Below are 27511 nucleotides of genomic sequence, written 5' to 3'. Positions count from 1 at the left end.
CTAAACAGAAGTCTCCAAATTAACTTTTTCTTTTTAAGAAATATATTTCTTTTTAAGAAATATATTAACAAATACATTTCGTGCCTCCCCACCCCCCCAACTTCCCTAAGACTGACAACAATTGTCACTGGTGCTTAAAATGAATAAACTTTAGTGTTGAATGTAAACATTTTCACCTTCATGAGTACACATTGATTTTTAGTTACCTGTGCATGCTGTAAGTATATTTACTGCATAATAACTGAAACACATTCAGCTGGTAAATAATTTTGTGGTCTAAACAGCTCAGATATCAATTATATCAATTATATTAATTACATGTACATAAAATTACTACATGTTTAAAGAAAGTATAACCTTGCTGCTTGAATCATTAAACCAAAAGAACTCAGAGTAACAGTAACTGAACTTTACAATTTTATTCATGTTAGCCACTCCATTTTACATCATGACAGATGCAATCAGATCATACACCTAACAGGCTGGGTATGACCAAATTGCTTCATCTGCAGTAACAGAAGTATTAAAATGAATGTCAATGAGTTTTTCCCTTGAAAAAGAGTGCAATGTTTGTTACACATATGACACTTGGTGTCTTTCAATACTTCAAATAACAAATTATGGCTTGAAGACTCATTCCTTCAGAAATGCTAAATATAATTAAACCCAGTAATTAAACTGGAAACATTTGCTTAATAAAATTAACAGCTTTTGCCAGACCTACATGAAAATTGATGTAATTTTTCCATTTGAATAGCAGTGGTTTAACTTAAAAGTAATTAAATACATATTAGACCTACTTTGTTGCTTTCCGTTGAATATATATTGCTCAAGGAAGTTATATCACATTCTAATGACTGATAACATAGTTCTACCGCAACCAAAAAGTAACTAGTTAATATTATGCTGAATGTGAACAGAAATTGGATTTTAAATTAAAGACCCTTACATGGTTGACAGTTATATTTCAGATTTTCATGTCTACGTAACAAAGTTTTCTTTCTCTGCTGCACAGAAATCTATGAGAACCGCTATGCCCTTTTCTCCCATTGAAATATAGTTCTTGAACAGTCATTTAGCTGAAAATGATCAGATTTAATAATACTGTCTGAATCTCAGCTGCTGTTGATTGCTCTGGAAGAACAAGATTAAAGACTTGTAAGTGTGAAATCTAGCTGTCTGAAAGTGATAAAAAAATGGACTTCTTGCAAGGAAAATATGTGTAATGTAGTTAGTTTAACTGATCAACTTAAATATTTAAATGTGTGGCAGATTTATATTATGTATCTAAAAATATATCCAAACTACATGCCATTTCTCAGATTGCGTATTTTTCATGGTCTCTATTCCTCTATTGTACTCATAACTGTGACTTTAGTTATCAAGTAAAGGCACGATAATACGAAACCCTTGTCAAAATCTACACTCTGCACAGGTACTCCTTTGATGAGTGTTGGCATTGCTGTGGCTTAAGTATTATATGTTACACTGCAAAACATGACAGGAAAATGATCAAATGACTAAATTCAGAGCTGACAGAACATACAGAAAAACTACAAATATGCACTTCATTTGGTCTTTTCTGCCTATTGTTAGATTATTCAATTTAGATAGTGTTTATTTCAATTATCTACTTTTATTTAGCTCCTTTTAGAGGAGTAAAAAGGGATGCCCATCAAATGTTTGGTATAGGCAGAAAATTACATATCTGCATGCATAATTGCCTACTAGCCTACCCAAACTGGGCCACTATTTTTGTAGGAAAGGGATTTTGCTGGTGCAGAGTGCTGTTTCTGAAACCCTGAAAGTTACAACAAAATAGACATTAATTTAAATTTTATATTTTCACTCAAGTTTCCTGAAAAACCACAATGCTCATGATCAGAAGTATTCATTCATTGTGAAACAAGTAATAAATCTGTAACTACTGGCTTGCCTATTCCCACACAAAAGCCAGCAGGAAGAAGTAAAGATATCACAGAAAACTTTTCCTGCTAAGAATATTTTGGCTTTTTGCCACTGAGAAAGGACAGGTCATTTATTCTGGGGACAGAATTTGAATTCTGCTGGGCAGGACATGGGCTTTCAAGAGCTAGATGACAGGAAAGGCTTCATGTGCATACTGGAAATTTGAAGTAAGAGAAGAAAGGAGAAGATGGAGAGGAGGAAGAAATTATGCACTTTCTGCTTAGTCTTAACTCACATAAATTCTTGATCTCCTGTCAGAACCTCATCCTCTCCTAACAGGGGAGAAAATCTACTGGGAGATCACGAAGGAACCAAAGCAGAATCATCCCATATGTTGACATAAGGGTAGACAGAAAAGTGATACATATTCCTGGGTTGCAGTCTTTGCCAATCTATGGTGGTGTGACTCTGACATCTTGTAAGAAGTGTGAAGATGCCTATTACAGAGTACTTTTCATCTGTCAAAACCACATTACATGTAATTCACACACTTACTTTCTTTCATTGCTGGTCTCAAACACATAACTAACCTAGGTGAAGATTCAAAAAGCACCAAAGTCTCATTTTAGACAACATCCAGATTATTTAAAAATCTGAAACCAGCACCTTAAATAAGATCTGAAGTAACCTAAGTGTATAGGCCAAGGTTTCCAATAGCATTTATCAATGAATTTTCACTGATTGTTAAGACAGAACCTCACCCTTCCAGTGCTTTTTAAAATTATACTATTAGAAGCCTATTCGCTTAGGTGCTATGAAAACAGGAGTTGCATTAAGTGACATAACCAGTTTTTTAGATATCACTGTGAGCATTTTGCTATGACAACAAAATCATTAAAAGCTTCATTTATTTTGCATGGCTTGAATCCTAATGTGATTATAAAGTAAACTCACTTTTTGGCAAGTATGTGAAGCTTAAAATTGAAAAAACATAAAATTTTAATTAATAATTTTCAGTAATTGTAAATAAAACTTTCCCTATGTAATTAAAAGAATAATTACCAGGTGTGTCTAGATTTCTGGAAGTACTGCTTTGATGCTGTTATTATTATGTTATGGTAATGGCATTCTGTGTGAGGTAGCTAAAACATTTGGTTTTGTGCAGTTCATAAGCAAAGTCTTCTTGCATTTACTCCAACCTCCTTCCTCTGTAAATAACCAGAAATCTAAACAAGTCAGTTGAATGCCTGAAAGCATTGATTTTAAATATTTTTCCTTGGCATATTTTACAACGTATTTTTTGTTTTCTCCTGGACAAAGCACATTATAACTTTCGGAGTGAGAAGATAAAGGACACCAGTGTTCTGGAAAACATGTCACCAGGAGCAACTAAGAGGCAAGAGGGAGATTCAGCTTGGAGGTAGTGGTCAAGGCATGGAGAGGGCTAATGGGACATAGCAGCACAACAGGCTTGATGACAGGGAGGCAGAGAACCCATACCTGGAGTTTCTGCTGAGCCTGTGGGACTCAGAAGGATAGAATTTACAGCTCACATAAGACATGGATTCCCTCAAGTCTCTGCTGCACCACCTCCAATCCCCAAGCCAATCCTCTCTTATCCCTGTTGTGCTCTCCTGCTGTTATGTCACCTCCAGGGTACATTCTACAGCCCTTAAGATGATCATGCCTTTTGCTTTGAGTCCTTGCACCTCAGAGTAGAATAAAGAATCCTCACAGAACACAAAATCTTACCTCAACAATATCTGAATTTGTTCGACTCTCGTGAGGCTCATTGTACTCAGTATATTTCAGCAACACTTTGTCCATGTCAGTGCTAGCATACTGGAAAAGTTTGTTGGTGCTGTTGAAGATGATCAGAGCAATCTCACAGTCACATAAAACACTCAGCTCATAAGCCTTCTTCATTAACCCGAATTTCCTCTTAGTAAATGTCACCTGGAAAAAAAGAAAGGTCCATCAGGAATCTCTGATCTGGCTTTTGCAGTCCTTTTTTTTTTTGTAAATAAAATCTGTGACTTTGAATTGAACATGTTCAAAGGCGAATGCATAAATATATAGTTCTAAAATAGAATGTAAGTATACGTGCGTGCTACTGAAGTAAGGAAATACACAAAATTCTCACAGCACAAAATTAGAAGTACAGTTAAAGAGCATGGGACATTTTCATTATCATTAAATAGTGCTATGAAGTGTCTTTGTAACTGCATACATCTTTCCCATCAACATTTTGAAACGGCATTTGAGTTTGAAAACATGCAGTAAATTATTATCTTTGATAGTGACTGACTTTGATTCCATGCCCCCTAAATCCTGCTAGATTTTTAGTGAAGAAATAATTTCACACAGTGTTTCAGTTGTGTAAAATAAACTGTTCATATAAACACACATGATAATTTTTAAGAAATATGATGTTTTAAAAATTCAGACACTATGAGAAATGAGCAAAAAGAAGAAACAGTAGCTGGGCAGCAACAAATGCCTTGAAACAAGGTCTTTTCTAAACAAGACATAGCATAATTGATTTCATTTCAAATTAGATGCTTAGAAATATGAACTGTCATTTTTTAGTACAAATTCTTAGGGTCATGTTATGAAGGAAAAACCAGGAACATGCTTATAGGTTTCATTAGCCCAGCTAATGCCCTGACATCATGCAAAACCTAGGCAGTATGAAAAATATTGTTACTCTGTATAAAACCATAATTTTCCACAGGGACTGTTTTGACAATGAAAGACCTGCATATCATTTTTTTTCCCCTCTTCTGCACTATCTTACAAGTTCCAGTAAGACATGTGACTCAGAATAAGAAACTACCATAAGCTGTTTAAGCTAATTGTATGGTTGAGTTTTTCTACTTCTTCCGCTTCTTCATATATGGAATTTCCATTAAGCATATATAACAACTACGATTTTGTTTACATCAATTTTTTTCTCTAATAATTCTCAGTGACTAGAATTTTTATGATCAAAATACGGCTTTGGTAAACTTATTATTAATCAAATTTAACATGTGGTCAAGATCTTTCATAGCTCAAGGACAGACACATGACCAAGTTTATGGTTCTGCCGAATCCTGTGCTTGTTGCTACCATAAGCAATAGCACCCCTGCACTTTAATGCTGAAGCAGGAAGTTTCATCTGTATGTAGTTTGTATGGCTGCTGTTTTATCTTGTCACACTCTTAACGCAAGTTAATGCTAATTATGACCCCAGACTACCTTAAAATCCCAGCACATCAGGCCATGGAAAACATGATCTTTAAGTATTGCTAATCCCTATTTGCTAGTCCACCTCAGAAAGATGAGGTTCTGTGCTAACACCATGAGCACCTATTCTCCCAAATGTATACTGAATGTTACTCCTCTTATTGTTGTTTCAATCTCCTTAGCCTCTGTCAGTGTATTGTTAAGAAAAGATGAACAGCCATTATACACAACTACTCAAGCATTTTAAAAACACACTTTCCACAGCACTGGTCTCAAGGATGATTAATTGATAGTAAGCTCTTTCTAAATTTGTCTGTCTCAATGGTTTTTGATATTTGGAATGAATAATGAGGCAGGTAACAAAACTCCATTCAAATTCTGGAAAAAAAACCCTCCCATCTTTCAAATACTCTTTTAATGTTTTCCCTTATTACAGAAAATTGCAATGCATTTGTTGAAACATATGTATCTATAAAAGCATGTTTGAAAAAGGTAAACACACAGAAATTAACATGTACTAACTCAAAATAATTTTCTGCTTCTAAAATGCCTTTCAATCAACTTTTTGACTACAGTGCTGTAGGTGCAGTCTCTGTACGGTATGGTTTCTGTTGCACAGAAACCTCAGAATTTAGCATGTTACAGCTTCCTACTATCAAAGCACACTCCAGTACAAAAATATCTTTAAAGCTACTCTTTGTGTTTACTATTAGGTGCTCCTGAACATTTAGAATAACCACACAGCTGTGCAACGTAGCACATGCTTATTTCATAATACTTACCACCAGAATGATAGTGGCTAGAGTTCCTCTTTTTTCTTTTTTTTTCCCCCAATATAATCTTAATTGCTTTAAATCTGATTTGTTTTTAAACCCTTGATCTTTCTCACATTTTCTCAATCTACCTGATAATGCTTTCTGCCACTGCTGATAAAGGTGTTAAAAACAATTGTATCTACTACTGTTTCTACAGTAATCTGGAATATTACTTTTCTTTTTAAATATACCATTCATTGTGGCTTATATTTGCATATATATACATAAAATATATATGTAAATTTATTATGCTTTTACAACAGTTTATAGTAGGGGTGAGCAAATGTTTAGGGAAACATCAGTAACTTCAGAAAAGACGAAGAATACTCTTCAAGCCATTAAAAAGAAATTAACTTTTTACACACTTTCTTCTATGTGGCTACATAATAAAGATGAATATACCTATCTTTCATATGTTAAAATATTTTTGTGAAAAATATAAGTAGACAGCATCTTAATTACTTAACTTTTTTTTGGGTCTCAATTTGTTAACCTTTTATTATGTTAATTGCATTCACCCACCCTGAAAGTATCTAATAAATATAGTCTAAGGTAAGAGATAATATTCTAGTACTGCAGAAATTTCACTGAAATGAAATGGTAAAAATAAGCAAAAATAATTTAAAATATTTGGTCTCCTTTGTCTAGGTGAAAGGCAGTGTGCAACCTTACATGTAAGAAGCTCTGACTATGCTTGAACTGAGTTAGTGTTGGGAATGAACAGGCCACATACAATCCACATGAACAGAAGCTTTCATGTAGCTGTAGCTGAAGTACCAAAATATCCAGGTGGTCACACAGTCGTCATACACTGTGTTCACAGTTCTCAGTCATGATAGTGTCATATAACAAATGACAATGTCAGTACTTTGTCATTTGACATAAAGAATACTAGTGAGACTGAAAGTACACATACAGAGACATATTTAAAAAGGGACACCAAAAAAGTACTATTTTGTTTAATATCTGACTTTTTTTTCAGCATCAGGAATCAAATACTAAATGGCCTTTACTGACACTATTAATCAAGATAGACCAGCGCAAGGGTAGCTTGAGTTAGCTCAGGAGTTGACAGTCGTGGTCGGACACTTCCTGATTGCCTAAGCAGCCTTTTTTTCCAACCAGATTTGGATATCCCACATGCCCTTGGTCATCTTGCTTGTAGTAAGCGTGGTTAAAGCCCTTCCCAAATCTTCGCTCACGAAGCCAAGCCATCATCATCAGTCAAGATATGATTAATTATCCCTGCTGTCTAAACCACTGCTGATTTGTAGGTGTTTTTCAGTGCACAAATCTCCTCCTCTTTAGGAGAATGATAGGCAATTTAGGAAGTTCTCTCTTTTTGGGGTACATAATATTTTATAATGACAGTGTGAGAACTGGGGAGAATGAAAATGGATTGAAGGGAGGAAGTGGAACTGATCAGAGGCCAGCATTCAACTGTCTTTAAAACCTCTTAAAGCATGTATATATTAAAGACATGGTTTGAAACACTGCCACTATTTCTAAATACTGTTATCAGGTGCTTTTATGCATCATTTTACATGTATGGCAAGAAAATCCCAGTGTGGGGAGTGTACTACATTTACCTCTGAAACATACCAAAAAATGACCTAATTCCATCCCTTTGTACTAACTGAAAACCCACTAGTCTGTTACATTTGTCTTAGATGATTTTGCATATTTAAAGGTTATGTTTAGAAATTTAAGAGCCAAACTGCCATCATAACAGGAATGGTAGTACCGCAAAGGCAGGTTACTAAATGCTGCAGTATTTTCTATATGAATAAGCATAAATGATGATGAGTTTATAGGCTGTGAGCAAATCAGATGCTGCTTACAAGTATTGGGAAAGTAAAAGAAAAATAATCAAACAAAAAAACCCCGGTACCCCGGTGAAGTAGCCAGCTTCCAGCTTCCTTGATTCAAATCAAGGCAAGATTTTTATGCACTTCTGATGAAGTTCTATCTAAAGATGAAAACCACTGCATGTGCTAAAGGAAAGGCATTAAAGCCCATGATTGTTAAAAGGATGTTTTTCTACTTCAACTCTGGCTCTTCAATGCCATGGAAACATCTCCCAACTAGGTCTTCATGCATAAAGCTGCAAGACTCTTGTGAGAGATGGTTCATGGACTAGCCATAGTAATGTCTGTAAATGGGGCTGTAGGCAGCCCAAATTGAAGTGTGCACATCACACACTGTGATACGTTCCACTTAGAGGTTAATTTGGCTCAGAGTAGACTTCCTTGTTTAATCACTAGTAAGTAAAACCTACTTGAAACAAACTAGAAGACAATGTCGTTTGGTTGCAAGTATGAATTTCTTCACGTGCTGAAATTTAATATAAATATGTGTGTGTATAAATGGTGATACTGGCCTTGGTAATAGCTTTTATTTAACTAAATTGGTAACAACAATTACATGTTTCTTATAGATATTAACACATCAGTGGAGGAACAGAAGCTGACATAAATATTCCCATTTAATGAACACGGCCTTCACAATACAGTATTTTTTTTTTTTTTTTTTGTAATGTAGGCTTTGTTTCTTTTTATACTTTTGTGTGAGTTGGTTTGGGATTATTTTATTTTATTTTTAATTCAGGTCCTTTACTACTTTTTCTGAAATCTCACACACCCCAAAATGTTGAGCCATAACAGCACGCTGTATTTGTCAGTAACAGTTACAGCATATGTGCTAACATTTTATATTTTTGAAGTAGGAGTCCTGTGAGCTTTCAAGCAATTAAGCCCAGCCAGTGGCAAAATATCAGCATTCCCATTACATCTCCCTATCCTGATTATAAAGATATATAGCTGCTGACATAGGAAAATGAGAGAAACAGTGAATTTGTACATAAACCTTCCCATATACATTTGCTGACATTAAACATCTGTGGGAAAATTAGGAAAATTAGAGAAAACTTCCCCCCAATCTCCCAACTGAGAAAAAAAGTCGTTCATGACAACACGTACGAGTGACTAGTGAAAAACAGAGACCACTGATGCACAGAAGTATCTGAAGAAGACACTGCCTGGTCAAGAAGAAATATTGCTCTCTGTATTTCATATGGAAAGTCAAAATTTCTGCCAGAGGGACTGGAGCAAGCATGGTAGGTATGATGTGTGTGACAAAGAGGAGGCATTGCATGAACGATGTAACTTCAAACATAGTAAAGCCAAGTTGGCCATGTATAAACCAAGAGGCTCTTGACTAAAATGTCCCTGCAGGCACCCAATCCTATCATATGTTCATACCCCAAATAACTACTGTGGAGGCTACAGATCTTGCCATGTTCTCTCTTCCCCTTCCTCCTATTTGATTCTTATTTAGACCTGCTTGTCATATGAAGAGGCCTGGCTGCAACAATCTTTGCAGTGATCCTCAGTGTGACGGGAAGCAGCACCAGACAAGGATTCACTTTAGACAAGCCTCCCTTTATGCCATAGCTGGGCATGCCATATGAAATGAAAGACCCTTTAAAGAGCAGAGAAGGACCTTCAGCAGCCTGTTTCCATGTTCTTATAACCCTCCAGCATAATTTACAGGGATAAGACAGCAGTGATTTTATGCTGCTGAAAGAGCTATTGTCCCAGAAAGCCTCAAGCATATTGAGCTACAACTTGCTGAACAGTCCAGATAAAGAGGAGTTCTAAGCAGGATGCCCTAAAATTATAGCTGTAACAAATAAAATGTTAATGATTAATCTGTATAAAAAAGGTTTTGTACTTGTATGTTACGCCCCATTTTTAGTATATTAGTACATAAAAAATACTTAAAATAGTGATATTATTCAATCTGCCTAAATCCAACACATGATGGTGGGTCTCTCATACAAATTTTTTCTTTGTAATTGAAAACAGGAGGGATAATTGGAAGCTCTATTAATTAACAGATGATATAGCAGCTCAGAAATTAGCAGGTTAGGCAGTATCAATATGCTTCTCACTTTAACTTACAAATTAAGATCTAAAAGCAGACAGGGATGCAAGGATAATAATGGTTAATCTCTGGTACTTCATTTCCTTACGTTAAACAGAGATAAGATTAGGTCCATTACGGATAGAAGTACAGATACCTATGTATTTTAAGCAGACAACATCATCTGTATCACAACTACAGTAGCCAATACAATGCACAAGAAAGAAGACGTCTTTTTTTTTTTTTTTTGTACGCTATCACCAGTTCTGGCAGGTACAAATAGATGTTTAGGTAAAAAACATGTTTACTAGTTCTGTGCAGCTAAAATGTTCATAAGGTAAAGGTCAAAGAATATTTCATTCCCTGCTGAGCAAATGGTCAGGAAGCACATTTGTCTGCATTTCCTGTCATAACAGGAAGAGTGTAACTTCTTCCTCTCCACAATGGCTTCAGTTCTGCTTCCCACCTCCAGGTTTCTCCCCCAGGGCTTTCCAAACTATTCCTTGCAAGACAGCCTTCTCGCCTGTGTCTGCACTGGTTTTCAGCTCTGCCGTGCTGGCAGATGCCTCATTCACTACCGCACTCTCTCAGGCCTCTTGCTCACACTTCAAATTAAAAGTAATTTGACCTAAATATTTACCGTATGCTAATTCACTCTAAATTATGCTCAGAACATACATTTGTAACACAAGCACACTTAACCTTAAACGTAATTTGTTCTAGAAATTCACAGTTCAGTTCAGCAGCTCTCTTAAAACCTTACTTCTCAGATAATCTGGCATGAAGTGAAAAGTGCAGCCAGAGTTGTTCAGATCATAACAATTTAGGTGCCATGAAAACTTGGGGTGTATTACCTGTTTACAGAAAACCTAACTTTACATCTGAAATAAGATGAAAAAGAGAAGGACCCAGGCCTAATTGCAACGCTATATTCCAAGTATATGTCTTACTATATACAGTTTAATGGAAGCAAGAGAAGGAATTCAGATATGTAAAAGATAAAAAGCATGTGATGTTTAAGACAAATGTTCATTGAACAGAATGATGCCTAATTGCATAGTTAAGCAGTTATGTTTTCTTATGAAAAACTTTCCCTGGGGCTAAAAAATCACATAATCTCAGATCTTGAATCAAATTAAGACACTTCATGAGGGAAGACTGAGAATACAAAAAGATGGGTGGAAAAAATTTTGTTATCTAACTTGTGTCCATGTTAGCACTAACATGCAAGTCTCTCTTTCTACAGAGGAGTTTCTGATTCAGCTGAGATCTTTTACTCTTTCCTTTTAAACAGAGCTGAAACACAGATGAAGATAGAGACATGAGGCTGAAACTAGTTTTGACTAGCAGCATTAGGCATTGAAGTGTGTAGAACAAATCTAGGTCTTCCTGCAAACTGTCATTTCCCTCCAGGATGCTCTTCCCCTGCCCCATAACCTCACTTTACTTATCTGCTTTCATTTGTTTTCTATTGAGAGGATAGCTGCAGTAAGTGTTGGTTTATACCTTTATGGGTTTGTTGGAATCAAAGAATGATAAAACGTCTGTGCAAGAAAAGTTAAACAGCAAGTATTTGTTACTATTGTACTCCACAGAATCACAAAGACATAGTTTAAAAAGGGGGTCTTAAGCACTTTAATACTGAAGTATATACTTCCTATGGTATTTAATAACACCTAAGCTCCCAGCAGCTTGCATACATTGAAAGAGAAGTTTTAAACAGTATATAGAATCATTAGCGAAGCTCAACTTGGTTCTAATTGTGGACCTGTCAACAGTATACTTCAGAAGCAGAAAAAAAAATGCAGAACTAATGAGCAGGATGATCAGAGGGATAAAAAATGGTGGATCACCATGTAAGACCCTGATATTTCTTAACACTAACTAGAAAAAACAGCAGATTAAAAGCAAGAGTGTGTTCCAGACCCAATACCAGAATGTCATTGGGTCAATATGCCTTCTTTCCTGGGTCAATGTACCTCTGGATTTAGCTCACAGAACATGGATTTAATGAGATACTTTGTAAGTGACCTAGTATAACAGTAATACAATATCATTTACGTCATTATACCTATTTATTTTAGGCCTGGGCAGCCCTGTCTGGACTGTTGAAGAGTTTCATATGATCCCAGTCTACAGCAGACCACAAAAGGTCTTCCCTAAAACTAACAAAATATTTTAAATTGATGAAAAACAAATAGAGAATACAAGGACTTTTCTGAGGCAGATGAATGCAATTTTTCTTTTGTGTGTTGACCATAATAGAGCCAGTTGAATTATTTCTGTCAATTAAGAAAACCCATGAAAATAAAGTTCACCCATGTTTTTGCAAATGCCCTTCTTCTTTTTTTTTTTTTTTACTTTTTTCTTTTAACCAACCCAGAAATCTTCACAGCAGCCTTCTCCAATTTGCCCCATTGAAATTTCTGCGCAAAGACCTTGTAGCTGTCAGGAGCTTCCAATATCCGATGTCAGTGCTAATATTTTTGGTTGTTGGTTCTATTTGTGGTGCAAATATCATGCATGCAGTCTATTTGAATCTGGCTGCTTATAATAGGATTCTCTTAAGAGTTTTCTTTTCCATTTAATATCATGATGGCAACTAAACTACATGAATAAATACACATTAACTCTAGCCCTGGCAGTTCATACTCCTGTGACTAAAAGCAAAGTGAAAGGGAAGTTTTCAGATGGGTTTTTTTTTAAACTTTCATAGGCGAAGAGAATTTCTCATCACTCACAGAAGATTTAAACATCCTTGCCATTTTTGTCAGCACAGGGTAGCTACAAGGGCCAGGAAAATACAGCCAACTTGCAGCCCACATGAAACAACGGTAAATTAATGGCTCCTCCTAGTTAAAAGCCTGAATTCTGCACTCACTGAAATCAATGACAGAGCTCTTATGCAGTCCAGGATAAAAGGATTAGGCCTCTAATGTCTAGGTTGCAGTAGTTTAACTTAAGTCAAAATGTCAAAGTTTGAAATAGTTTTTGGAAAAGGGCAGGTCATGCCCCATACTACACATTTCTATAAGATCTGCAGCCAGACATCTGACTACAGACAGTTTCAACTTACATTTATTACCAGAATGGTCACTAAAGTAGACAAATCCAACCAACTAGACTAGACCAAATGAAATCCTCTTGAAGGGAGGTCAGCACTATTTTTGTCCTTCCCAATCACTCTGAGCAGTAGGAGTGTACCTTAGCACCACAGCAGACAGTAGTGTGGAAGAAAATGGCTGTTATACCGATAGAACAAGTACTCCATTCAATGGTTAACATAAACAGCTAGTCAGGACACTGGGCAAATGAGTGGAAAAGCAGGGACAGAAATCACCTTCTGCAGGTCTTGCAACCACTTAAACCCTTTAGCAAAATCTCTGTTATACAGATTCACCTTTTGCACTGGGAGAAGGCAGAAGAATTAAACTATTGCTGTATCCTCTCATTTGATATGTGTTCCACTTATTTTTCCCTGCATGTGCTGTCCTGCAGAGAATTTATGTGCTTGAAAACAGCTGAGGATGCACTATCCGTGTATATCATATTCCCATCTAGCATGCCTTGTATCGTGAAACCACACTACGTTTGAATATAGCAACAGTAAGGCAGTTTCAAGTCAACAGATTTGCTGCTGTTCTTGCAAACATGCTTTGGTGAGGTAGTAAGAAAGAAAAAGAAAAAATCTCCAGCCATATCATGTTAAATGGAGCTACAAATAAGCTTTGTGGAACTGTGCTTCAGCTGGTATCTTAAAATTATTAATAAAAAACTTTTGACCTTTTTTTTTTTTTCCCTGTGCAACCTTTTAATCTTTTCTGTGCATTCAAACCTGTTTACATCATAAAATAAGAATAATATTGGAATATAAACTATTTTAAGATTACTGGAAGTGTGTAGGTTCGAAAACAAGAATTGCCTGGTGCATCTTCGCTGAAGCAACAACAGCTCATGGAATACATTGAATTTAAAGAAACAGTAAGGCTTGTGAAAGGGTACTTTTCATGTTAATGGTTAAAAGATCAGCTATTAGTGAAAATCCAGTTGTATCTAATCACACATATTTTGCTACAACTAAAAAGTCTGATAGCACAGTCCAAACGAATCAATGGAAATCTTTTCATTGGCTTCACTGAGCTTTAAAGCAAGGCACTAAGTACAAAGAGAACAAAAGTAGTAGAAACATTTTGTAAATTATGTTCCAATAAATTAAGAGAAATGAGAAGCAGTATCAAGCCAATTACAGCATGTGGAGGGTAAAGTAATGTAAATCTATACCTTCAGCCTCACTGTGACTATTCAACATGATTGATATTACCAAATAAGCAAGACAAAATAAGCTAGCAAGATAAACACTTTCTGTATGAATACTATAGTTCTCAGTATTCTAGCATTATAGTTTTAGTTATAACTTTTTAGCTCTGAACACTGGTGCTACAATTCTTGAAACTCTACTGTGAATGACTTGAAAGACTATCTGTCTTCATTTCTGAAGTAAATTTAGCCTCTTGAAAGACATCTCTTTGACAAAACCGGGGATTAAGTTCTCCATAAATCCAGTATTTGAGTAAGCAAGTTGACACTGAAGCTATTGCATGAACTAATGTTATTAATGGCAAATTCCTGTAGTGTCATTTACAAAATAATTCAGGTTCACTTCAAAACGAAACCATGGTAGTATGGGGAAGTTCCAAACAACTAGCTGCTAATTAACTAATATTTAACGATATAGTCAAACCCAATTTCAATTCAAAGCTATAAACCAATTAAAACAAATATGTTGATGGTTTTATATTGATTGATTTATTGCTTTTTGGCTTGGCCCATAGCAATAGGCAATCTCTAGGGAAAACACAAAGTGTATCCATCATAAATGTAATTTTGCTTTTATACATGATTTTCTGCTATGGAGAACACTAGTGACTACTAACACTAAAAAATCTAAAATTTCTTAGAAAACATAGTTAAACACTATAATTTGTTGTTATTCCTAGGCTGAGTTTTTTATGGCTTTATAAAATCCTTGAAGACTAACAACATCTTGAAATTTATGGATCAAAGGAATATAATTAATACATGAATAGTAACTCAGTATCAAGTTCTTCAAAAATACCTACTGAATATTGCTCTTAAATTTCAGCCATAGGTATGAAGAACACCACTTGTAGAGTTAAATAATATTACAGAGAATTTCTCACACTTGTGAATCTCCACTTCCAATGAAACATTTACCTACATCGCATGTAAACAGCAGCAGCTTTTCCCTGATTTTAAGATGCCAATTGTTGAATTTTATTTTTCTGAAAACAGGAAAGCAGTATCTCTAATTTATGACCATATTTTAACTAGATGAGATAGTGTTGATAATATGTGACATCTACTTAGCCATTTTATTGAAAGCAGCGATAATAATTAATTAACCAGTCCTGCTGGACCTATTTAGCCATAACATCAGTTACAGAGACTATAACATGTCAGTATTATTGTACGTGGGTTTTAGAATGTCTTCAAATTGTTTTTAAAATACTGACGGGAAAAGATTTTTGTTTTAATGAAGTAGTGCCATTTTTAGATGAAGGAGGTAAAAATACAGTGCAAACATGGAGAGACATAAATAATTTGGATCTATGAATTTAACTGCAAATCCTCCTGCAAATAAACTCGTACTATAACAGTTCACAAAATACAGTACCAAAAGCCTGTATCCTGTAACAATTCACAGATTTGCTTAACCATGCATATTACAAATTGAAGTCAAAGTGAATGTAGAGAGGGTCCACAGTAGGGCATGTGCATCATTCTTTGTAGAATCAAGGCCTCAAGAAATAAATTCCTAACTGTGCATGTTACTAAACTTGAAAAAACTGTGTGAGAGCTTTCTGTTTTTTTCCAAAAGTACTTTTTCTTTGATAGTATTCCACATATTGTGTATAGGTATACATGAACATATGTATATGTACACAAAGTTATCAACATTTTAATCACTTATAAGTCAACTTAGAAATATAGTATGATGCTCAAATACAGCATTTTTGCTACTCACCTGTCTGTTACGTTCATCCATAATCCTTGTAATCTGAATCTTTTTTCTCCCCATAGTCCCCGTTTTTTTTTCTCTCCTTCTTCCTTACGATTACGTATTTTCCCCTTCTCTTTTCTTCCTCCTTCCCGTTTCCTCAAAACAAACCTCCTTCTTCAGCACTTGCACTACTCAGTTCACAGTCCCCGGCATCTGTTCCTGCCAAACACAGGAAAGAAATCAAATGCTATTACAAAATTGATAACCACACAAAAGTTATATGAAGCTGACCATTATAATTTAGCATAAGAGTAAATTATAACAAAAATTTCCTGCGTCTGTAAAATAAGTAATGCATCAAGAAATAATAATTTAATTCAAAGACCTCTTTTTATGAATAAACGTGCTAATATATCAAGAAGTGAAGAAAAGGAAAGAAATGCACATTGCCAAAACTTTAACAGAATTAGATGTCTCTAGTTCTAAGTACCACTCACTGCTCTAATATGAAAAATTACCTAAATCAGGGAGTTAATGAACCTTTCTTTACCTATGTATGCTAAGTAGGCCAGCTAATTCATTCCTGAAGGGAAAACAATCTTGTGTTTTGACAGCAGAGGTGATAATGCCCCTCATTATGCAAATACCATGGACCTTTATTAAAGTGTTACTTGATATATGAGAGATATCAGCTACTTTAAATCCAAAATTTTTAACCTTATTCTTTAAGAATATAGATTAGTGCAAGTATTACTCAAAATACCTGAAGAAAGCAGTAGTGCATTTTCGCTCATTTCATTTCAATGTAAATTCTAAAACGTTCTGGCAAGTGATTTATAACTAGCAAACACTATATATCTTTCCTTATAAATTCTTTGCACCAAAAGGCAAGCTCTGTAGCACAGAATAATACGGAAAGATGGTAATTCAAGAATGTTTTGGAAAATACTTTCACAGTTTCAGTAATGCACTGATACTAGCTCCCTGAGCTTTACAGTACTGGTTCTATCACAAAACTAAGGGCAGTTAGATGCAATATATAAAAATACATAACACAGTACATGTTTCATATTTCACAAAATGTCATAAATCACAAAATTAGTTCCTATCATAGGCAAAGTATTTTTAGCAACAAAATACTTAGCAGAGATAGAATACAGAAATGATGTTCAGTCTGATACTAAAGATTTCCCCTTTTATCCTTCATTTACTGTATTTTTATATTTACATATTTCTAACAGAAATAAACATAGTTCTTTGAATCCAGAAAAGAGGAAAAAGAAATCTGAAGAAGAATAATTTAGAATGTTTTCTTACAGTTTTTATGTCAGATCCACAGTATATTAAAAATATTGCCTCAAAAATAAAAATCTAGTAATTTTAAAACTGAGGCTAGTGTTTCCTTATTTTAAGATGCAGTCTCGCAGCCAACCTCATAAATTTTTACAATATCTTAAGGAACATTAAGCTGATGTCCTGGCCACTTAATCCATTATTTGGCTGTGATTCAAAGCTACTGAGGTAGAAAAGCTAGACCTCACTCATTCTGATTTTCAATTGTCTCTTGATTTTCTTTGCATACATTAAACTCTAAGCTGCTCAAGTGTTTTATCACTCTTAAGAAAAAAGCAAGTTATCAAGCAGTAAGTCTGAGCTTTCTAACTATCCAGTATGGTACAGTTATTCTGCTGGGCAAACCAAGTTTTCAAGTGTAATACTTACTACCTTTCTGTACATGATTAACTTTTTATATGATTTCGTAGTCATATTTATATATGTCAAAATCTTTACCCTAACACAGAACATGGAACAACTCATATTACCAATACAAAAAATTGTAAAGGCTGCAATTATTTTCTTTTTAATGTTTTTTACTTCTTTCGCTGCTTAAAAATACACAAAGGCTCTTGATCATACTTACAACAAAACAGAGAAGTCCAAACCTTTGAATTAAATTGAGTTGATTAGATGTATGTGGGAAACTTCTTTCCCCAGAGATAGGAGACAGTTTTATCTGATATTCAGTGTTGACAAACAAGCCCAGTCTATTTTTAGAAATGGTTTTAGATTTCCTCAGACTGGGTTTCTTTCCTGTTTTTCCTATAGTCTTACCTCTGATACAAAGAGCAAGTTAAGAATGGCGTTTCCCACGCACATGCAGGACCCAGAGGAGTGAACAGGCTTTCCCTGTAGCAGTAAGCCAATACACTAATCCAGAGCAAATGCATATGGAACAACTTCCTTTCCTTTAATTCAGCTGCAGTCAGTGGTACTACTGGTTTACAGCACTGCCCCTGCCTAAGCTCTTATTCAGTTCAAGGTGGAAGGTCAGGGTGGACAGATTAGAGCAGTGGTGACAGGTTAGGCAGGGTGAGAGCTGCTCTGCAGATCAGGGTGCTGATGCCGAAGGAGTTCAGAAAAAATTACTTCATGCTGAGCAAATCTACCAGGAAGGACAAAAGCCTTAGTGGAGAATCAATATGTTGAGTCCCTCCCACACACTTACCAGTTCCACATTTAAGACCAGCCTGAAAACAGCAAAAGATCTTATAGACAGTATAAAGCCAGAACACTTAAAATTCCTATGATCTACATAGAATTATCTTGAAGTAATGCATGCAACACTGATGAGCAGAATTTTGTTCTTCATTACCTGTATTAAGCCACTAACTACACTAGTTTTATTTTAAAGTGGAAAAACAGATGTGCAAGAACATACAGCTGAAAGAGAACAAGAACGATTTGGTACTTAAACACTATCATACAACCTGAGAGAACATGAAGGAGAAGAGCGAATATGTTAGGCCATATGCATCGAACATACAATGTTCAAAGAAACATAAATTTCCTTCATCAGGCAGTTAGTTAATTTTTCTTGCGGGGATGAAATAATTTCTCCCTTTTGTCTTTCTTGCATATTAGTCTAACTTCAAATAAAAGCTTTTCAGTTTTTCTAGCAAATTTATTTCCTTTTTAAAAAATAATGTGTGCGGCTTTCACTGCTACTAGAAAAAAATTGAGAATACTGTGGTATTCTCTATATCTGTCTTACTGACACATACATATGTTCCAATACATATTGTTTCACAAGCTACTTGTAGAACGTGTTTGGTTACAGTTCTATTAATTTTTTAGTACATGTATAAAGCAGATAGCTATATTGATTCCTAATCAATTAGATTCAGGTGAGTAAATCAAGACATCTGATTTAAGAGCCATAGCCTTCAAAAGCTGATGACTTCTGAGTCAGAGTATAAACAACTCTGGAGACCAACAAATCCCAGTTGCTGCTTTACGACTTCACTACTGTATGCAATACATTTTGAAAGTTCTTGCAGGATTAAGGATTAAGTATTTAAAGTTCTGGTTAACTGACTAATTGTATTTCCTAACACTAATAAAGCAAGCTAGCTGGAAACATTGAAGGTACTACAAAACTCAGATAGTACTGCAGGCTTTCATTATCCAAGAGAATCTAAAAAGGAATTTAAAATAATTCCAGAAGCTCTGTTGAAGTAACTCTCCGCATAAAAGAAACCTTCTAACTTAATGTCATGGTCACATGCAAACAAATTGCACTTAAAGAAACACATAGTTACATGCTATGGTGCTACAGCCTTCAGCATTTTTTCTTTTGCTAACCCAAACACACACACAAAAAAAAAAAAAATTCGGACTGCTTACAAAAAGAGGAACTTCAGTTTTTGGCGGGCTTCTGTTCACTATATGATTTGGCAGAGGCAGTGGTTGCTGACAGAAGATTGATCAGAGCCTTGAGAAGGGACAAGAGCTAATGGACAGATGCAGCTCCTGTCTCTCTGTTGTGCATCCATGCACAGACATACACATGCACCCACACATACATGCGCACCCGCTATCTCTTCTCTGCAACACAGAAGGATCTTGATAGAATGGCAGGAAACACGCACAGAGCAGCCAGGGAAGGATATGATGTCAGCAACCACAAACAATAAAAGGTGTAAAGGTGCTTCCTTCCCTAAACTGTTCCAGAAGTGCAAAATGGGAACCAAAACTCTCCACTTCCTTCTCCAAGCAGAACTGTCTGAATGTGCTCTGCTGCAACACCCCAGACAGAGAGTTCTTTGAACAGTCACACCAGGGGCAATAAGCAGTACCAAAACAGGAGAGTCAAAACATTTGATTTCTAAACAAGAAGGCAGCCAGTGAAAAACTAACCCAAAATGTGCTATGTTTTAGCATTTTCATGGTTGCTTTAAAAAAGAAACAATCTTGCCATAAAGATGTCCCTGTTCCATTAAGCAGTTTGAAGTCTGAGTGCATTAATTAGAAGAACTGAGCCAGATTTTTTATTATCCCTATTTAAGGAAGCAAACAAAAACCCACTGTCCCCATTCACTTACCATTCTTGATAAATATCTTGATAAATAAAAGTAACTTCAAAGATCTGAAATCTTTTCATGCAAGCCTGTTTACTCAAAGGAGTTATGAACCATATTCTAAACAAAAAATCTAAATGTACTGAGTAAGAACATATGGGCTACTTTTCTGATGAAAAATTAACTGCAAAAACTGCAACAAAACCATGAAAATCCACAGTGGGAAACACATATTCAAATAAAATGGTTGCTCAAGTGTTGTCTGTGAAAGCCTATATGAGTATGTTCCCTGCGTGGGCAAAGACAGCCACATAGTGAAGAAACAGCTGGGCAAACCACAACAAACAGGCTCCAGTCATTGTGGGTATATCACCTTGAGCTGGATAAGGTTGAAAGAAATACAGAAAAGGGTGAAAGTAACGATCATCTCTCATGTTATCCAACTGAGATCAGCTGAGTCCTTTACGTTCAATGTGGTTTGGCTACATGGTCATTACAGAAGACACAGTTTGGGCCATTAACAGAAAGGTCATGCAAGAATTATATATGTCATCACCAAAGCAATACAGCAGTAAAGCAAAAATGGCACGATCTACGTATGGTATGGTTATCCAGGCAGAAAGCCACGCAGCAAATGAATCTGAGTCATCTTAAGCTTTCAAACATCTGTCCACAACACTCTGATTTGGAAACTAAACATAACCTACACTTACGGGTTTTGATCTTATGGGCAGGCTGCCACATGAAAAGATTGGAAGTGAGTTCATTTTAATCTACTAAATTTAACTCTTAATAGAGCATGCATTTTGCTACAGGAAGTATAAACCAAACATTTAGGCCATAATGGGTATAAAGTAACAGATGAAATACTACAGACTAGCAGATAGCCAATATATCAAAATGAAGAAATCTGTACATAAAGAAAATATTTGTAATCTTTAACTACCAAAGGTTATTAATCTTTTCATGTATCTAGCCTGATTTCTGATTTATGGCATGAATTTAATTTATAAAGGAGAACAATTCAAGGGCAATGAAATCCTGCAACAAGACTAAAATGTTCATAAACCCGCAAACTGCAAAATCATATCCTATATGTAAGTTGTTGATTAAAAGTTTTAGAGAAAATTTGAGTAATTTGATCTGAATTCACTTTTTCACTATTGTTTTACTACAGTATTTCATTATTTTTACTACTGATTTTGAAAGCATCTGCTGAATTTAATAAAGATTATTCCAAATGATACTCCATCTATCTATTTATTTGTTTGCAAACAGACACCAACACTATGTGTTTATCTCTAAATTTGAACTTCAGGACATACACCTTCCGTGCTTTTCACATTTATATTTGAACATACTTCTACTTCACTGACTGCAGAAAATTCCTCTCTTTCATCCAACTTAAGTCTTGTAATCAAAGCCATTGCATATATGCCTAGAGGAAGAAGCATGACAGGAACTAGCATTGTGAATTTTTTTTTAATTTGGAGTTAAATGCTTCTGAAGACTAGTTGTAGGAATACCTCATCTCCTTCAAATCATAAAACTGTGGTCACTATAGCTTACAAATCAAACACAGGACTACATTATCTCACAGAGGAAGAACCTATGCAGCGTGGGTGGAAGAGTTTCACTTGCTATTGTTTTGCAAAGTTCCCCTGAAAAGTGCTTTTGGGCAAATGAAGCATCATTGCCAAAACACTGGAGAGGATGGTACTTCCTACTTCAGTATGCCACAGACCCTGCTTTTCAAAAATCTGAGTTACCCAGAGGCTGAATATCTGTGCCTGTGTGGAAAGGAAAGGAGGACTTCAGCTTACCTTCCAGAGGATATGCAAAGAGTCATCCACCAGGCACAGTGAAGGAGGGTTTTCTAGGTTGCACACAGATGTTATACCCAACCTGGACATGCTGATAAAACTCTACTATAGGAGGCCAAAGTTCTTCCAAGCTATTGTGGAATTTGCCACGGATGGTGAGTCATTCCTTAAAGCAGTGCACCAAAAGAGGAAGCAACCACCAGCAATCTAGATGAAATCTGATTGTCTGCAGCCCAGTAAGAAGAGGCATGTGCCTTCTACGCTTCATGAAGAAAGGAAGACTTGGCTAATTTACAACACTTTTGAAGAATAGATGAAGAAAACGATTTGATTTGTTAAGCAGACACTAATGCATGTTTTAAAGAAAGCAATTATGTGGAATGTTAGCATACTAAAAACATACTTATGAAAAGTTGATCTTAAGTCTACAGTGGTTAGCAGGGGATATTTCAGTGTCTACCCATCACTCTGATGAAGAAAATGGAAAGCCAGCAGTCTGAAGAAAAGGTTTAAAGGTTTATGATTAGGTGCATGTTGTAACTTGGCAGCTAGACGGACATAATGGGAGTATGACTAATAAATATGGAATAGGATCCTTGAAGTGCTTGGGAGACTGGCTCAAGTGTAACAGTTTATTGACTCAGACAAACTAATAATACAAGGGTAAAAATACAGGACTTAAAACTGCATCACCTAATTGGACTGGACTGGAGACAAGTGACTAGGAATCGGAACCTGTCTGAAAATGGAGAAGGGAGATTGGACTGCTGCAGTTTCAGCTGTAAGTCTCAATACTTTAGAACTAATGATTTGAATGGATCACATTATAGTTAACAGATGTTCAGTAAGTATCAGGAAAGGTGTTTTACAAATCCACAAATTCAGTCTGTCATTTACTGACCTGGAGCAGAACATGAAGCATTTCAATGGTCAACAGAATATGCTTTAGCATCTTGTGTGTTGCAAAGGAGTCTATCTTTGAATTGCTCAGATCTTGGTCTAGCTTTATTTAAAGACACTTTTCATGGCAGGTAAGATACTAGTGCAGTAAGACACAGCTGGGAGCAGTCTTATACTCAAATACAAAGGACTTTGGAGAGTGTTGGTTGATTACATGAAAAATCTAAGGCCGATAGATTTAAGTCATTGCATCACCTGCAAGCAGTCTCTGGCTGTGGTTAGACCTAGATGTACAGACTTGTTACAAGTGCTCGTATGTGAGGAAATCTGTGGTGAGGAACATAAATCCCCACAATGGCTTTTAAGAATCATGGGACAATTTTGGGTGTTACTGGAAAAATCTATGTATTGCACTATCAAATCACAGTCTGAACTTGAGCACAAGTGTTTGGTAATGCCATGCCAATACCAGTGGCAGGCAATTTTAGATTTGCCTCTGTTGAAGCAAGTAAGAATTGATTTTCAAAAGGATTCTTCGTTAACAGAAAAGATTTTTCATTACTTTCTGCTTATAATTTGCTGAACTGCAGAAATGCAAGGAAGCTTGCTACACACACTTAGACAAGAGAGCTGGATACAGGACTGTCTGAACTAGTAAATGATAAGTCTTCAAGAAATAGGCAGAATAGATGGAGAAAAAAATGGTGGGTAAACCAGGTGGACTTGTTCAGATCTACACACACCTGGTCTCCTTCATCCATCTTCATCCAAAAAAATCCAAAGGAATTTTATGCACTCATACCCAGGATCCTCCTTTTTCTCACTTAAAAAGCCTATCTTTACTAACACAAGATGAGTTCTGCCTTTCTAGGGTTGTGCTGCACCACCACTTCATCCTTCTGAGAAGGAACAAAGATTTGGACTGTAGAAACCTAATATTTTGAAAAGGGATATCTCATGCATTTGCAAATTAAACTTTTCAGGAATATTTTAGAGGCAAGAGATAGCTTTTAGAAACAGGAATTCTGTGGCATGAATAAACAGGGCAAAATATATTAAGAACCCAAAGTCTCTTTAAATTACAGAGCAAAGAAATAACTGAGCAGTATTGAAAGCTTAAGCTAAATATCAGGAAGGATCATCTAAGGAAGTAGAATAGGGAAATAACTGAGGATTAAAGTACCTCGAAACTGGGAACATAAGTGTAGAAATTAAGACAAGATGTAAGTTCCTCATAAAAGAAAATATACGCCTCTGCTAGACAACAGATTATATAGAAACATTGTGAAAGGGGTTAATATAAGGCATTATTTCCAACATGACCAAAGTTGAGTAACAAAAATTATCAAGGTAAAGCTGAGTGAATGTAAAACTGGTTCGGGTTATGACGGGAAATATTTGACATAAAAAATATAGACGTGTTAAGGAGGTACAATTTTTTTTTCTGGCTGGGAAGTGTTCCTCATTGTATTGCCATTTTAAGAGTAATTTGATTACTGGCTGGAAGACAAGAGAATGCCACCAATTTCTATGTAGCTACTCTATACTAACGCAAACATGAAAACAGGTCCATTTAGTACTGAAAAAGAAATTAGACAAGCTTTGTTAACAGAGCTGGTATCTAATGTATATTAACTGAGTTGTCTTTGTGGTGTACAAGCCCTTCTTTGGAGCCTTTTGACCCAAAACTCATCCTTTTTTTCCAGTTATAAAAGCTGGTCTAATGAAGTACATTACCTCTGCTTAGGAACAGTCTCTAGTCTGTGGTGTTAGACCTCAGCTACAACTACACTACCCAGAAACAGAAAATTACTTTTCCTACAATACAGACCTAAACACGTAACATTCCTGGTTAAAAACCTTTATTAGTTTTCTGAAGCAACCTCATATCAGCCCATCTTTCATCTGACAATTTATTTATCAGAGAGGAATGATTAGGTCTGGTCATGTTCTGCTTCTCTCTTTCATATCCCAGGTTATAGAAACACACACTTTTGCTTAATCCCTGACCTTCCAGGAAATGTCAAGAATTAAATACTGTTTTTCTGAAACATAAAGTAAACTGCACAACATGGAGGAGAGCTGCTGAGCTGTTAACTGTTCATTCATTCTGTATAAATGCTAATATGATAAATATGAGTATGAAAACTATCACACTCCTGAACTCAGCTGCTTGCCCAGAGACAGCTGCAGGCTTAAAATGAAGAGGAAGAAGGTGAAAAAAAAAAACAACCCACCAAAATCCACAAGGGAAATACATCAATCTTCCCAATGACCATGGCAGCTGGAAAGTCTACATTAATGCTTCCAATCCCACTTAGGTGTTTGGTTTTTTTTTGTGTTTTTTTTTTTTTGTGTTGTTGTTTCCCAAGGACAAAAGGAGATGAAATGTATGCCAGGTACATAATAAGACTTGCAAAAAAAATGCACACACCTGCATTTCACTGATTAGGGGTGAGGAACTGCCTCTGTCTGGGAAATATATGTCTTTTTCTAATGGCAAAGCCCATAAATTGGGACAGGTTGCTGCTTTTAAGTATAAAAAATACACACAAATAAGCAGAAACACATGAACTCAGAATACATCTGTTCTTAAAAAAAAGAAAAAAATACAGTGGCAATATAGCAAAAAAGTACTTATATTGGAATTACAAACATCTGATATCTCTTATAAGCCCCATCATAAGAAATAAACCTTCACATACATTGTCTGGTGCCTCATGGCTGGAATTTTTTGCATATTCAGGATGAGGCATCTGTTAAAAAAATTGGAGGTTCTGACTATAGAGAAATAAAGTACATGGCCATATCTGCTAGTGCTAGCACACCATCACTCATTTGCTGAAGCTACTTGCTTTCTGCCTTGCAGCTGTATCTTGATGAGAGGTATTTCTGTACACTGGAAGATCCAAACTGGATTCACACTAGTTTGGAACTAAGAAAAAATGCATAAACAGACACAGCTCTAAGAAGGACAACATGGACTTTGTTATTAGGGAGAAAATAGAAAAATATGTCTTATGAGTGAAGAAATGGGAAGGGTACCTGAAAAAACTTACTTAGGTTGTCTGCTGAGGAAGTAATTATCTGTTGTTATGAATTTTGGGATATTCTACAGATTTTTTGTTTTGTTTTGTTTTGTGTTGGACGAAGGGACAAACAATAGATATATTCACATAGAGAGAAAGAGGTTGAATAGAGAAACATAAGATACACAGCACACTTAGAAATTATGCTCTGATATAAAGAGCTAAAAGAGCCTCAGTTTTGTACCTTCATCACTTACAGAGACATAAATAGCCCCATCTAATTTAGCAAGCTGTGCAGCCACATCATAGTTCACAGTTTTTGAAAACTGTATTAGGTAACTAATTCATACTTCCCACATGAGGATTTGTTCTTCTGTTTTTCACAGAATCAGAGCCTAACAGCTCTCACCTCAAGCCCCGTAAAAGCAAATTTTCTACTGAAAGGGAAGTGTTTTGCCACAGAGGTACACCTACCGCATCTACAACTACAAAAGCCACAAGTGAGCATCACAGCCTGCCTACTGAACCTCAGCTGTAACCACTCCATTAGCACATGCAGCTGGATTTATTTATTTTATTCCTTACTCATACAAAACACATTGCATTTGGCAGTAGTCAATGCAAAAAGTCAAATTCCTTGATAAATACCTGAAGAAAACATACATGTAAAATGTGCTTAATTTGCAGAGTGAAATGAAATGCAATTTGCTTGATAGTCTCTGTTTTATCTTGAATGAGCATTTTTTTTCCTAAGCGGATCATTGCCAGCCTTGCTCATTTTATTATTGTCCTAGAAGCATGCTGGAAAAAAACTAAAACATAATCAATACAAAGATACATTAGCTAAATCTTTTTATGGCCTTGAATGTACATTATGTTTTCTCAGAAATGGCACTTTTTGATCTCTATTGATATGCAAGGTGAGTTTTGACAAAAGTTATTCTTAGAAACAGACAGCACAAGTAGCAGGCAGCTGAGTGTAAAGAACTGAATCTAAGATTAGGATGCAAACATGGCTGAGATCTGCTCTCTTTTTTAGCAAAAATATTTCATACCACCTTCATTTTGTTTCTCTGTTGGAAACCTGAGGATAATAAACCTGGGGATTTGTTTATGCAAATGTTCTGTAAAGTAAGTAGTTTTTACACAACTGAGAAATTATGAGGGCTTTCAGTAAATATGCCACAATTTTTATTTGGCATAGTCAGTGAATATGTAAATAAATACAGAAGATAATTTATCAGATTTAAAAATATATGAAGGTAATGTTAATGGCAAACTTGTGATCATAAAAATATTAAAATCTGTGCTTAAAATTACTGATTTCAGAAAGTTATAATTATCTCATATATCTAAAATACTTATAAACACGTTGTTGTAGCACTATAGCCTTTTATGCTAATGTATATCTTCTTGAAATAAAGATATTTGACAGTACTGTCATATGAGGTCCAACATGGCACACAGCAGATTCATCAGTTTCCTGTTTCTCACCCTCTCTCTC

The 27511-nt window shown here is 35.6% G+C and overlaps 1 protein-coding gene across 13 annotated transcripts in view; it reads right to left on the bottom strand.

Moving 5' to 3' along the window:
- Positions 1-27511, bottom strand: part of MEF2C (myocyte enhancer factor 2C) — a 123087-nt gene that overhangs the window by 61028 nt on the left and 34548 nt on the right. For 12 of the 13 annotated variants that reach the window (XM_061468818.1, XM_061468805.1, XM_061468810.1 and 9 more), the window contains exons 2-3: positions 15922-16116; positions 3661-3864 (exon numbers count right to left, since the gene is read on the bottom strand). In XM_061468818.1, coding sequence (XP_061324802.1) covers positions 3661-3864; positions 15922-15975 — 258 coding nt within the window. In that variant the 5' untranslated portion in view covers positions 15976-16116. Of the gene's footprint in view, positions 1-3660; positions 3865-15921; positions 16117-19581; positions 19760-27511 lie in introns of those variants that run through there. The other variant, XM_061468806.1, reaches the window with a different exon arrangement.

This window comes from Pezoporus flaviventris, unplaced genomic scaffold (genome assembly GCF_033815535.1).
Source record: "Pezoporus flaviventris isolate CSIRO_AGI_PZ_B2104156 unplaced genomic scaffold, CSIRO_AGI_Pfla_v1 ptg000052l, whole genome shotgun sequence".
Classification (NCBI taxonomy): domain Eukaryota; kingdom Metazoa; phylum Chordata; class Aves; order Psittaciformes; family Psittacidae; genus Pezoporus; species Pezoporus flaviventris.
Note: the sequence above shows the minus strand (reverse complement) of the source record. Positions and strands in the feature narration are given on the sequence as shown.